This window comes from Drosophila virilis, chromosome 2 (genome assembly GCF_030788295.1).
Source record: "Drosophila virilis strain 15010-1051.87 chromosome 2, Dvir_AGI_RSII-ME, whole genome shotgun sequence".
Classification (NCBI taxonomy): Eukaryota; Metazoa; Arthropoda; class Insecta; order Diptera; family Drosophilidae; genus Drosophila; species Drosophila virilis.
Window position 1 is genome coordinate 11,869,601 of NC_091544.1, and position 14,067 is coordinate 11,883,667.

The following is a 14,067-nucleotide window of genomic DNA, read 5'->3' on the forward strand; positions in this document are numbered from 1 at the left end:
AAACGGAAATTATGACAGTCGCTGGCTGCGCCTTTCTTTGTAACTATCATGCGTCTTGAACTTGAGCTTGACCTTGCTGGAAAATGGGGGAAAATGCTGTATTAAGCCAACGTTAATTGGATAATTATGCATGCAATAGCAAATACATCAATCAAAGTGGCATTAAGCAACTATTTCATTAGGGGAATGCATTTAATTGTTTCAAAATAGTTGAATAAATAAAACAACAACGAAACAGGATAAGCGTAACGGAAAAGATTGGCCGACGGTTGTGCAAATGGCGCGTGATGAAATGTTATGCAATTGTACGCTGGCCAATTCGATTTCCACTTCCAACTACCAAACAGTCAAGACATGGCCAAAGCAACAGCCACGATTGAAAAATAGAAAAAAAAATACAAAAAAAATGCAATAGCAACAGCTTCCGCATTGTGCCTATGCCGTATCCTGTCTGCCTAGAAAGTAGTCCAAGCATGCGCGCCAAAAGGCCAAGACATGTATGTGCCGGCATTTCCTGCCCCAGCTGAACCTGAACTTCAGGCCAAAAACTAACTGCCAAAAAAGTGCAACTGGCACCGACTTTTATTGGATAACACTTACCACAGCGACAACTAGGCACATCTTCCAAACCTGTTAGCAAAAAAGAAAAAAAAAAACAGATCTAAGAGTCGGATAGAGCCCAGCTGCATGTGGCCGGCTAGACCGGAGCCTCCCTCTATTTCGTTTGCCAGCTAATAAGAGACGGTCAAAACAATACCCCCCTTCCTCGCTCATTACCGCACATAACAAGTAACAAATGGTTATCGTTATTTGCAATTACGCTCATAAAAAACATTTTATTTATGCCGCGTGCTCTCATTTCCTACTGGATATGCAAATGATGCTGCCCCAGCTCGAGTCGCTGTGCTTGGGGCCGCAGCTTCCTCCCAGTGTCTACGCGTGAAACGTGAGCGGTTCACCATGCACAGATTTCAATCTCTTGGCGCGCTCTTCGCTGTCGTCTTCGGGCAGGTTGCAAAACATGTTGCGCCAGCGCGTTTGCCCCGTTGAAGTAGTAGGAAGGAAGTTGGCATAAAACCGTTGTGTCCAATGCCAAGACTTTCAGTTTCGTTTAAGCCACGCGGCCGCTCAAGACGTGCAGCAGACTTGAAAGTAAATTTTGTAAATTTGTTATCTTGACTGCGAGTCCGCGCTTGAGGTCTAGTGAATCGCTTCGAGTGAAGTTCAAGTGTTAGCTCCCAAACCCCACACAAAATGCGACTTTGCTGGAATGTAAGCGAAGGCATCTGTGAGTGGAAAAGTGGTCCTCTAATCAGTTATTTATTCACCTTCAGCTGCTGTCAGCTGCGCTGCTGCTGGGATCGCTTGCGTCTGGCCTGAAACCGCCCAGATCCTTCTATCGACGCAGCTACTACAGTGCGGTGGGACCGCCGGGACCCGTGCATCTGTTATCTGGCTCCAATGGTCCTCCTGGCTATCGCGCTGATCTGCAGACCAACGAGAGCAAGCGTCGCGATGTGGCCAAGAAGTATCCGAAGAAGACACAGTACAGGCCCTACGCTTCGGTCAGTCGCAAACGCAGGATAAGGCCCCTTCAACCCCATCTAATTTATTATTACCGTTTCAGGAAGAGGATGACTATTCCAGCGAGCGATATTCGGGCGAGTATTCGGGTGAGGCGCTGCAGGACAGTCGCGAGTATACTATAGGCACACAAATACGAGTTCAACATCCCATTACGGTGCCCAAAAAGATCAGCCCAACATCACCGTATTCCAAGCAACACAAATATGTTTCTGCGCCGCCCTACAAGAGCAGCGGGCGACAAGTTTATGCGGCGGATGTCAATTCTGGCGAGGAACACGCAGTGGAGCCGCCGTCGAAGCGCACAAAGTGGACGCCGGCGCATTATGAAACGGAACCAGATCCATTCCATTTGGTGCCACCGCCCAAGGCAACGTCTGCCTCCAGTCATTCCTATAGAGTTTTCGAATCGGATCACGATGACTATGATGTCCCCACGCGACCGAAGAACCACGATCGCTATAAGAGCCCTGCGTCCAAAAAACAGATTGATGCTTTTCTAGAAGATCAGCAGAAGCTGCTTGACGAGGCCATCAAGCTGCAGCTGCTCAACAATCCTAAGCTGCAAAAGTTCTTAAAATCCCATTCACATGAGCCACGACCCGAATTGGAACTCGAGGACTTTGAAACCTTTCCGCCAAACTTCTCTGGTCCCGGTCCGCTGCACAACAACAACTTCAGCGGTGAGCTTCCGCAACTGTCCCCTCCCAAGGGCAGCCGACCACACAGGCGCCCGCCCGTCGTCGAGCTGAAGCCCTCACCGAAATTGAAGCACATTATCAAGCCAAAAAGAAAGTACAGATCGGCGCTGGTTATCAATGTGTGATGCGGGATTCGAGGCGAGGCTTAGTCTTTAAGACGTACTTATTTAAATATATATTTTAATATGTTTATTTTAAAATGTATAGACTTGTTTTATGTAAATTATGTAAATATAGCAAACCATTTACTTTAGATTTCGCCGCAACAATCAACGGGCATTCAACTTCTCTTTCAAAGGCAGTTTCTAGAACTATTAAGTATATCAACTGGAAAACTGTGGAAATATGAAACTATCAGCGCCATTCCTATTTTTTATTCAAAATGAATGAAATGGGTCCTTCAAGAATGAACATTTTTCATCTGAATAGAATTTGCATTGGGTACTATTAGATCTTCGTTGTTAATATATATATATATAGTTATGTTATTTAAACGCTTCGATCTCTCGCGTGTAAGTCCACTCAAACACTTAAGCTGCGCGGGCATTTGGTATTTCGATTTAGTTTTATGAAATTGTTAAAATATAAAACTATTGTGGTTGCTGTCTCTGCTATTGCAGAACAACACTAGGTTTACAGCGCCATCTGCTGGTTTGCCCGTTTTCTCTCAAATGCCTTTTGGCTACCGTACACTAGATGGCGCCAGTTAGTAAGCTGTCTGATTCAAATTCATATTTTTGTGTCTTGAAGCGATCCTGGTGTTAAGGGAGTTCGAAATGTCAGCTGATTTCCGGCGATTTACTTATTATAAGCTTTATTATACAGGCCATTTGGCTTATAAATCTTACAGCCGAAATGATATAACTACTATATATAGCCTGGTTCGGGTAAACAAAAAAACAAAAAAAAAACAATATACCTGTTTGAATACGGGATACTCAATCACAGCTTATCCCAAAAGTGGCCACAGCGAATTCTTGGCTTTTACCTCTTTCGCAAATGTGATCGAAAATCCGCAATTGAGTAAGCCACACGATTGCCACAGTTATAACATAAACAACAAACACAAAAGTGGATGCAAAAAAAAAAAAATAAATAACATTACAAAAACAAAATCCAAAATGATTTTCTTAATTGACTGAACAATTTCAACAGCCCCATAATCGTAGTACCGGAGTCCGAGGCGGAGCCACAACAAAACTGACCTTGAAAGCAAATCCGAGTGCGCGAGCCACGAGGTGGTGCTAAGAATGCGCGCAACAGAAGTGAAAAGTTAACTTGGCTACAGTGAACACCTGTTGAGGTGAACCGAGCGGGGGGCCGATCAATGGGGCATATAATTGAGCAAACAGCTCTAATATTAGCTCATAGTTAATGAATTACAATAAAGCAACTGAAGCGTTACCAACCGAATGGCATATAATGTTGATGACAGGGTATTACAATATCTTAAATTACAACTGGCTAACTAAAAAATTATGAACAGGCACTTTAAGGAGCATTGATTTAAATTGCTGATATTAATACACTACACTATGCTAGAATAACTATGGCAAGAATTAAGAAAATAATATACATACACGATATATAAGTAAGGTATATACATTGCTTCAAATTTGTAATAATACATCATCATAAACAAAATATTTTAAGTTTAACCATAGACAACTTTAGTAATGGTATTGTAGTAAATTTCACAATCATTCATATATTTAGATTTTGGCCAAATCATGCATAGATTAGAATTCTCAAGGTATTTACTAATAGCAGACATTTTTCAATTATGGTAGAGTATCACAGCTATATATAGCTCTCCGGCTCAGGCTCAGGTACCAGTTGTTACACTGTCGGTTCTTTGGACTCTTTGCTCTTGGACGCGGGTGTGGGAGGTACTTGTTTTCATTTTCATTGGAATTCAACAGGTCTCTAATTTATTTATTTATTTGTATTTTTATTTATTTTTTTGCCACAATTTTGCCACGATTTTAGCCAACAAGTAACCAGTTTCGTGTCTTTCCTTGTTTGTTGCATAGAATCAAACTGAGCCGCAGCACCAAAACTTGTTTACCAGTGTATAAAGGTGTGTGTGCTTGTATTATGTATAAAAAGTGTTGGTTGTGCAATGTGCAATGTGCATGGGGGAGTTTACCGGGCAAGGTGTTTAGATAAATCTGTTAAAAATTAAATTACTCGTAAACGCCACACGCCCAAAATATAAAGAAAACTTGTTTTGAGTAGAAAAGACAATCAATTGCTGGCGGTACGTATTAAATATCGTGTATTGCTTAAAACTCTATACAAATTTTGTTTATGATACAATATGCATATATTGCTTATACGTCCCATGGCCCGTGCTGGGTATTACGATCTAGCATTGAAAGATTTTTGGAATTCATTTGATCAACGTCTTCATCGACCGCAAACACACTTACAAATTTATTGGTTTCGCTTTACATTAGGAGAGTAGAATTGGATTTAACAGCATTGAGGAGTATTTATAAATTACAAACAAAAAACTGCTAGACATACTACATACAAGATCGTAGATAGGAGATACGACATATATAGATATATATATGTATATGTATATATATAAAGGTTTAAATGGTGCAGAATTTTTGCAGCACTTTCACTTTCATTCTCAAACATATCACAAAAGAGTTTTGATGAAGGTAAGAACTGGAACAGCAGTAAGTGGTTGAGAGTTGGGAAAAGAAAACGGAAGAATGAAACAGAATTTGATAGAGACATGGAGAAAGAGAGGGTTAGAGATAGACATGGGAGTGTTTCGTGTTGGGTGAGAATAAATGATAGATTACGTAACATTACGATAGAAACAAGGTCAATCTATGTGGTTCTCTCTCCGTCGCTTAGACCTTGTTGAAGGAGTAGGTGAAACCGTCGGGCGTGCGGTTCAGCGACAGCTTGCCGGGCGGTGAGAAGCGGTGAGGATTGGGCGTGGTCGTCGGGTAGTAGGCAGCCTGCTGCTGTGGCTGATGGTACTGTGGCTGCGGGGCGGGCTGCTGATAGGCGGGTTGTGGAGCCGGATTGTAAGCTGGCTGCACTGGCGCCGGAGCGGGACGATACTGCGGCTGAGGCGCGGGCTGCTGGTAAGACTGCTGCTGCTGGCCAAAAGAGGGATCATTGTAGCGAGGATCATAGGAGCCATCATCATAGTCATTGCTGCGGAAGGAGGGCTGTTGTGCTGGTGCCTGGTACTGCTGCGGCTGGTACTGTGACTGTGGCTGGTAGCCGGCGGTGGGCACGGGCTGTGGTGGTGCGGGTGGTGCCACTGGCAAATGATCACCAGACGCTTGGAAGCTGTCAAAATAAGCGGAAATTATAGCAATCGATTAGCTGTTCCGCTGCTCGGGCTAATTACCCATTCTTGCCCGCGGTGTAGGAGATGGTGCGACGCTGTCCAGAAGGATCCACATAGCTGTAGCTGCCATGACGTGTGCCATCGGCGTCTGTCTCCTCTTTAAAGTTGATGCCGTCTTCCTGTGTGTAGGCGGCACCGAATTTACCATCGCCGGACAAATAACGCTGCTCACTGATGATGGCCGCCGTCTTGGGATCCTGGTGATAGTTCTGGCCCATTGCCAGGGTCACGAGTGTGGTCAATGCGAGCTGCAGCGGCGAAAGATCAAAAGTAAACATATAACAATTAGCCAAGCACACACACACACACACACACACACACAAGCACAACAACTCACAAAGCGAAACATTTTTGTTTGGGTTATCCTTGAAAAGCTACTACGTAAACTGCGCGCTCTGAGAATCGGTATCGATATCACACGCGATTTGGCGCCTATACGTTATATAGTCCGTTAACAAGGAGCTTCAAATATATCCAGAGCGACGCCAGTTGAGTGCCAGACCGACGGCAATGGATTTTGTAAGTGAACTGCCTTCCGCAATGGTGCCGCCCAAGCTTTTATAGCGCCAGCGAGCTGGGAAAACCTTGGAATGGCGGCAACGGCTACGGCTACGGCTTGGGCTTGGGCTAAACTCATGGCTCGCCCAGGCGGTAGCTGATCGACATGTTGTTGTTGTTGTTGTCATCGTTGTTGTTGTTGTAACTGGGGCTGCTTGTGCTGGTATTATTAACAGTAACAATAACAAGAATTGAGCTAAGTGCTCCAATAAGTCAACTCTCGTTGTTGTTGCTGCGGCGGCTGCTGCTGCTGCTGCGGCAAGCTGTTTTACCAGTTTTGCGCTCTTTCGCTTTCAGCGTCTACTTTTGCTTTCTATGCTGGAGCGAAACTATTTTTTAATTATTTTTACATTTAAGTTAAAGTGGCATTAAAAAAAATAACCAAACTGAGCTGTGCCAATTGATATCCCTGTGCGATGTTCTGCCCACTGCATGATGCAATTTTGTGGCAATCATTTCATTTGGCCAATAAAATTGGCTCCCCAAACCAATTGGATTGCACATGACCAACCCAAAAAACAATACTGCAAGCAATCAAACAAATCTGAGAAAATTTATATCTTTGAATATGTTGAAGTGTGAATGCACTCTCAACCAATTATTATTCACATTTTATTAGAGATTATATTTTTTTATATTTTTGATAGAACTTAGCTTATGTACATAATGATAAAAGTCGAAGCAGTTTCTTGGCGCGTCAGTGTTCTTTAAGCAAAACCATAATTTAGGGATCTTTTCCAAAATCTGGGACAGGCTGAAATAAGGTAAGTTGAGGTCAAACTAAAAAATGATTATTTACTTGGCGACCATTTTGACATCAACTTTTATCATAAAAAAAACATTTCTATACAAATGCGATTAATTAAAATTACCAATAGTTTTCAGTGAATTTCTGTTGATTTCTATGTGACCCACATAAAGACAGATATTTTATATTTTCATAGGCATATTAAAACTATTATTTATATTTACAACAAACTTGATGAAAAATTCACATTGATTTATAGGGTATTAAAAGTGCAGAGCAGAACCGTTTGAATATTTGACGAACGCTGCCGCCGCCATAAGTCGGATTAAGATTAAGAAATTTGCGATTACATGCAATAAGCGCGGGTGTTGCTCAGTGCTTGTTGTTGTTGATGTTGTTGTTGCTGTTGTTGTCAATGTTGTATGTTGTAGTTGTTTTTGTTGGTAAGTATTATAAATAGGTATTAACAATCGCAAATGCTGATTTATATCATGAGCTAAGCTTTTGTACAAGTTTTGTTTCTGTGGTGTGGTCAGCGGTTGGCAACAGTTCTGAGCAGTCCATAAAATATTTATAGTTGTAGTTGTTGTTGAAGTTGGCGCAATGTCTTTGACTTGTTTGACTTTGCGCTTGGCTTCAATAATTTATTGTTGTTTGAAAAGCCGTCAGTAAAAGGCATTGTTTGAGCTGCTTTATGGCCAACAGCTGGTTGCAGTTGTGGTTGTGGTTGTTGCTCTTGTTGTTGCTGTTGCTGTTGCTGTTGTGTGTTGCATTTGGAGCGCCCACCCACGCCAGCTTTTGTATAATTTATGGCCAATGGCTTGGTATTGAGCTCCTCGCCGGCGACACGTGCAAATGTGTTAGTACTCAGCGATAATTACACGATCTGAAAGCGTTTTACATATTTTAATGAGTCGCTTTTGCATACGCACAGGCCTAAAACCTGAACCATTTGTCCGGCACTAAGCAGCCGCATGTGGTCCGCAATAGTTTGAAGTAGAAAACATTTCAATTGAGAGCCTTTGCCCTTTTGCAAGTCGCCATCGTTGTTATTGTCATTAGTGTGACCAGAAACACACACCAGAAACATGGCACGCCCTCTCCCAGCGGGCGGGCCGACGCACTCTGAAAGTGGCAGCGGCGGCAGTTCAGGAAATTAAATCAGTTGACAAACAACAACAGCAAATGGCGTTGATGAAGGCCAGGAGCTGGGCCAGGAGAAACGCTTCGGCAATTCTGTTCATTTGGATTAGCTTGAGGGTGCAACAATTCGTATGCTCGGGAGGGTTGTTTACCCTGCCCGGCCCCTCCATCCCTTGCCATTCAGTGCGACCAAAAAAAACTATTGCAAGTTCCTTGAGCTGCGTTTGGCTGCCTTTTTGATTTCGAGGCGTTCGCCTAATGCTGATGCTGATGTGACGATACTGCCACCCAGGGCAACGGCTGTTTTCCCTGCCGATTTTGGAATTGGGAATTTAGAATTTTGGGCGCGTTGTTGTTTTTATTGTGCCGCGTAACGCTTTTATTTTGATGCTTTCACTTCTGGCGAGTTAATCACAATGATAATGAGGGTTGAGGTTGAGGTTGAGGGGTTGCTGTTTCGTACAAATTGCATGCAAAATATATCTATCAACAGTACATATCATCTCTCTTAATTTTGCGTTGTCTCTCAATTATTTCAGCTGCTGCTGCCACCACCCGAGCTCGAGCTCGAGTCCGAACCCAAACCGAATGCCGCTCCCCAGCCAAAGGCACAGACAATTGCGATTATTTGTAATTTAAGATGCAGTCGAGCGTTTGAATAAAAATCGAGCGAGTCAACGTTGATGTCGACTCTTTCGCATTGTGCACACACACGCACACTCAGGCACACATCCCCAACCCCACATATTAGAAGGTTAACAATCTGTTCTTTTGTTCGCCAACATACTCAGCTCTTAGTTCTCAATTTGCTCGGGCAAAAATTGAATGCTAAACGCTTATCAGCGCCGAGTGATCGCCCAGAAGTCAAACTGAAACTCGCTAAACTTGTTGAGAGCGCTAAAAGAAATACGATATGCTCATATATATATGTATGTAAAAAGAGAGATGGGATAAGCCCTAGCGATTCACAGGATTCGTATAGCACATAGCCAGTAGATGGTGATTTGATAGCCAAGTGACTGACTCATGAATGACCCGGCAGCGATTTCCTCAAAAGTCAGCCAGTTTTTCGATAATTTGTAATTTGAGAGACAGACACAGAAGGATGAAGGATGAATAATTACGCGTTTATAGACCAAATGAAGAAGATCTGTGTAAGTGCGCGCTAATTGCGCATCTGTCAGATACTTTAGACAGGTTTCCATTTCCCTACGCTTCTAATGCCATTATGTTGCTTTTGACTCTCATTTGGCTCACGGCTTAGCCTCTTACACACATAGACACACACACTTGTGCACGTTTCAATTACTTTAAGTGTCACTGGACCAGTTTCCCAGCCCCACATTGCAATGCAGCCACGTTATAGACGAAATCAAGGTCAATAACGTGACGCCGCCCCGTTGGCCAACGCTGGAGCTGCGTTCGAGCCAAGTGCGTGTCTGGGCCGGGCCAGAAACGAGTTTGTGGCGCATGCGTAGCGGTTTTCGCATTTCAGACTTCCGCATGTCGCTGACGTTGATAGGAAAAACTGGAAGTGAGCTGCCGGGCTAGGGCGGGCTACAAAGTGGTGCCAGGTCGCCGTTAAATCTGTCACATCTCCGGCCAAATGATCTTCCTGGCCTTGACTGCAGCACACGATTTGCCCAGTGTCCAGTTGCATTTCGAAAGTTGTTCCAACAGCGCCAAATCGTCAACCTTGAGAGGCTGGGCACGTGCATTGAACCCAACAATGGAGGCATTCTTGTACCGATCCAGCAGATAGCACACAGCAATTTACTAGCACAGCTCAAGTAGTTGCAATGAGCTGGAAACTTTGAGCATAAGCGGCTTAAACAATTACCAGATAATATGGGCCAAAAACAGACACGAATAAAACTGCATTTTATTTCCATTTGCAGCTATCAAAATAATTGAATGACATGTGGTTTTTTTTTAGGTAAAAATCAAACGATCATCGCTTAAACCTCAACGTGAATTGGAAGAAGGTCAACATAATTGTATTTTTAAAAGTGTCACATTGAAGCCATTGGCCAAGTGAGTCATGAATCGAAAGCAGTTTAAACCTAACAAGCTAACAATATTTGTAAGAGTAGACACGGCTGTGAGTGATCGGCTCGTAGATACTCTGTACTCATGCTTAAAGTACTCATATATTCTAACTGACACAGATACATATATACTCTTATACTCAAACAGGGTTATCAATTGTTTATTAAGCATTCTGAATGTTCGCATACTTTAGTACACTTTTTTGTAAGCATTGAGAAACTTATTTTTAAAACTAGAACATGGGGATAGTGTACAAACATGCAATTGTTTTACACAAACTTTTCAATCAATAAAACGCATATACATATATGTTTGTATGTATATTGAAAAGAAAGTTCATCTTCTTAGTTCTGTAAGTAATTTGCAGGACGTGCTATAATACAAAAAAAAGTATGCATATTTCTATATATTTCTAAGCCTATAGTAACATTTGAAGCCCAATTTATTATTAAAGGGTATTACAAATTGTTGTTTTCATGTCTTGTTGAATTTAATCACATTTTCAATGTCAGCGGATACGATCCGTATGTGACAGGCCAACAAGTGAACTATTAATTGCAACAGCAGCAAAAGCGAAGTGAACAGCGAACGCGGCGACAAATGGCCAATAAATGCGGGTAATTGTACACCATTGTGGTGTGGACTGTGTGTGCGAGTGTGTGTGCATGTGCCGGACCTGCTGTGGCAAGTCAAAGTGCAAGAATTTGACAGGCAATAACAATGATAAGCGAAAGCGAAAGACAAACAGTCGAAGTCAGAGCTAGTTCCAGTTCCAGCGCCAGCGCCAGTTCCAGTTCCGCTCCACTCAAGATTGTCAGCGCATGACGTGACAATAAATCAACATTATCAACCAATTGTTCAGTTGTAATCGATTTGATATTTTAGACCTTAACTCGACTCAAGTGTTTATTTCGGTATTTCGAGTGAGATCTCGCTGCCAACCTGTGTTTATTTGTTGTTGTCTTCAACCTTTTTCACAGGTGATTAGAGGCCGACGGCGACTTCAACTGCTACCGCGGCTGCTTAATTAGCCAAATATTTGTTGCTTGACGGTCTATTTGCGGTAATGATATGCCAATCATAATTAGCATGCCCAGCGTGGCTGCTCATTGATTTCATTTAAAATGGCATTAGAAGAAAAAAAAAACCAAAACTAGATTTTGAAATCAAAATCGTAGCATATCTAATTGAATTGTATTCAAAATCGGCAAATTGTAGCTAATAATGGTATTGGAATTTGGAGCAAAGGTGGAACGCTCGCAAGGTCTTTAAAAGAACTCTGCATGCAGTTGAGGAGATTTCTTGTCTAATTTGCTTAGCCTAATGCCAATGCCAACTGCGGAGCTAATCACATCCTGATTACATGAGAAATGTCGCAATCTTGAGTCAAAAGGCTGTTAATTTGTTTACTGAGCCGCGTCCTTAGCCTGGCTGCCTGACTGACAACAAAACGGGGCCAATTAACTGCAACCGACATAAAATCAAAAAGTAAATAAATCAACAAACAATTGAAAATACAAAATACCCTATATAATGGCCAACCGTTGCCGTCCGCCTGTCCAAAGTGCTGTTAATATTTCCTGCGCCTGCGCAATATTGGCCAACAGTAACCCGAAGAGACCAGTGCCAGAACCAGTTCCCGGCTCAGTCAACACTAGCAACAGCAGCAGCAGCAGCAGCAGCTCAATCGACATCAGTTTTGACAGGCCATCGACAACAGTTGGCAACAGTTTTCCTTTCTACTTGCAAAACAAAAGCCTGCGGTTGATTTTTTGTCTTTATGCCTCGCTTTTCTTAACATTTGCTTCGCTTTTCTTTTGCCATTCTTCATGCCAGTTTTTCTAGCCGCCTGCAATTATTTGGCAATTTCTTATGTTTTTCAACTGAAACTGCATTCGATTTTTTTCCGTTTATCAGCTGGATTATTTTGGTCATTGCCATGTTCTCACATGTTGCCTGTTTCCATTTTCCATTTTCTATTTTACTTTTCGCTTGGCTTTGTGCGCATTGTGCTCCTGGTTTTTGCTGGCTATGAAAATATTTACACATGCTCCGCCGGGCATTGAAAACACACAATTAAAAGGTTTTTCGAAACTAATTGGTTTCAATTATTTCGGGTTTCCGAGCAGACAGCAAAGAGATGCGTCAGATACTTGTTAGGATGATATGGTAGCCGATTTCTACCCATGAAGGTTGCACTGATGCGGCTTTTGCATTGCGCGATTTTACAGCTCATTGAATTGGAGTTAATTGGCTGAGGCTGCTAAACAACTTCAAGACGTTTTGGATGCTTGATATGTCTGAGAAAAAGACTATAAATTGATTTCCAAGAAGCTGCCTAATACACGCTAATAAAACAAAACAAGTAAGAGGTTCTAGTCGGGAGCTCCCGACTAAGGGATACCCTGAACCCTCTTCTTCCAACATCAAATGCATATATATATATATTCTATTTTAGAAGCTATATGTCAAGTTTGGGGACTCTAGCTCTTATTATTTACCAAAATTGCCGACTCGGCTATTGATTCTGATCAAGAATATATATACTTTATGGGGTCGGAGATGCTTCCTTCTGCCTGTTACATACATTTGAATTTTGCACAAATACAATATACCCGTATACCCATTTTTAATGGATTCAGGGTATAAATAGTACTCTTATAAATAATTTCTTGACAATTTCAGTGAAATGCACTTTTATTTCTGAAACCCAACAAATCCTTTTTTTTTTGATTCCATTAAGAGTTCTTTGAATTTCAATATATTCCATCAAATGAATTATTTAATATGTTATTTGAGTATTTGTAACCGTTTTTTCGCTCAATGTTGTTTCAACGTTAATCCCACGCCCAATAAATGGGCAAGCTGTTGCAATTAACCACAACAAAGCACAAATTATGTCATAAGTATTTTCGTGTTAATGATTTTCCCATTTTCATCAGCCTGAGAATTATGACAATAATGTGACAATTTACATAGCGCAGCTACAAATCGCGGGGCTGCACACGGGGGTACCGAGAAGCCACCCCTAAATATACAGACAGACAATTGCAACTAGTCTAAAAACTGAAACAGTTGCCCAGGATCGTCCCAGCGGCTCATCAGACAGCCAGGTCCGGCAGCCAGTCAGACAGCCACTCATTAAAATTAAACGAGCCAACGCACAAAGCATTTTTGTGCCGGCTCTAGTCAGCAGTTCGGTGCCCTACAAAATCAGTCCGAACCAGAAACTACCCAACTATCAACTGGGTGTAGCGCATCTCAGCTGCCTTCGTTATGCTGTTAGCAGCGACAATTTTGTCAACGGCTTCTCAAGTGTGATCCGTATGGTAAACAGTGACGGGTCATGGTTAGTTTTTTAAGCAGCTCAGTCGCAGCACGCGTAGGCCCAAGCCAAAGCCTCAGCCGGCGCGCATCATTGTCCTTGTTTACATTTGATTGCCACCCCAAAGGCTATGTCATCAGCAGCAGCCCACATGAAGCTGACAAGCCACGTCAAGTCAGTGCCACCTAACGCGATCCGTTAGATACGAGTATTCAGTTTGAGTTTGAGTTATAATACTCTAACCGTGGGTATAATGCTTAAGACATGAATATGCAACGTATGGAAGAGGACTAGATCTGAAGGTGGTCATGTCCGGTTTTTTGGTTCTGTATTCGAGCAAAAACTTGGACTGGGCATGGCCTTTAAATGCCAAATAGTAATTTTATACTTATAAGTCTTGATGAAACTCATAATATATTTATTCCATTAAAAATTGTGTGTACGAATTTAGTTTTGTGTATCTACAAAATCAGAAATTTCCAATCCAAGTACCGTAGCGAATAATCAGTTGGGTGCAGCATTTTTGTGGAAGAGCATTTGATCTTCGGCACCCGCAACCGTTCTAGCGCTCATCTTT

General features: G+C 42.2%; 2 protein-coding genes across 2 annotated transcripts; one reads left to right on the forward strand and one right to left on the reverse strand.

The window, feature by feature from the left end:
• Positions 1-1,101: 1,101 nt before the first annotated feature.
• On the forward strand, positions 1,102-2,627 carry LOC6630194 (uncharacterized). The gene is made up of 3 exons (XM_070207466.1): positions 1,102-1,272; positions 1,335-1,565; positions 1,628-2,627. Exons 1-3 carry the CDS (start codon positions 1,255-1,257, stop codon positions 2,408-2,410), a joined length of 1,032 nt encoding a protein of 343 aa, XP_070063567.1. The 5' UTR covers positions 1,102-1,254; the 3' UTR covers positions 2,411-2,627.
• Positions 2,628-5,007: 2,380 nt separating this feature from the next.
• Positions 5,008-6,184, reverse strand: Cpr100A (Cuticular protein 100A). The gene is made up of 3 exons (XM_002054058.4): positions 6,005-6,184; positions 5,668-5,915; positions 5,008-5,606 (listed from the first exon to the last, which is right to left on the reverse strand). The coding sequence occupies exons 1-3, from the start codon at positions 6,014-6,016 to the stop codon at positions 5,156-5,158; spliced, it is 711 nt and encodes a 236-aa protein (XP_002054094.1). The 5' UTR covers positions 6,017-6,184; the 3' UTR covers positions 5,008-5,155.
• Between the last annotated feature and the right edge of the window lie 7,883 nt (positions 6,185-14,067).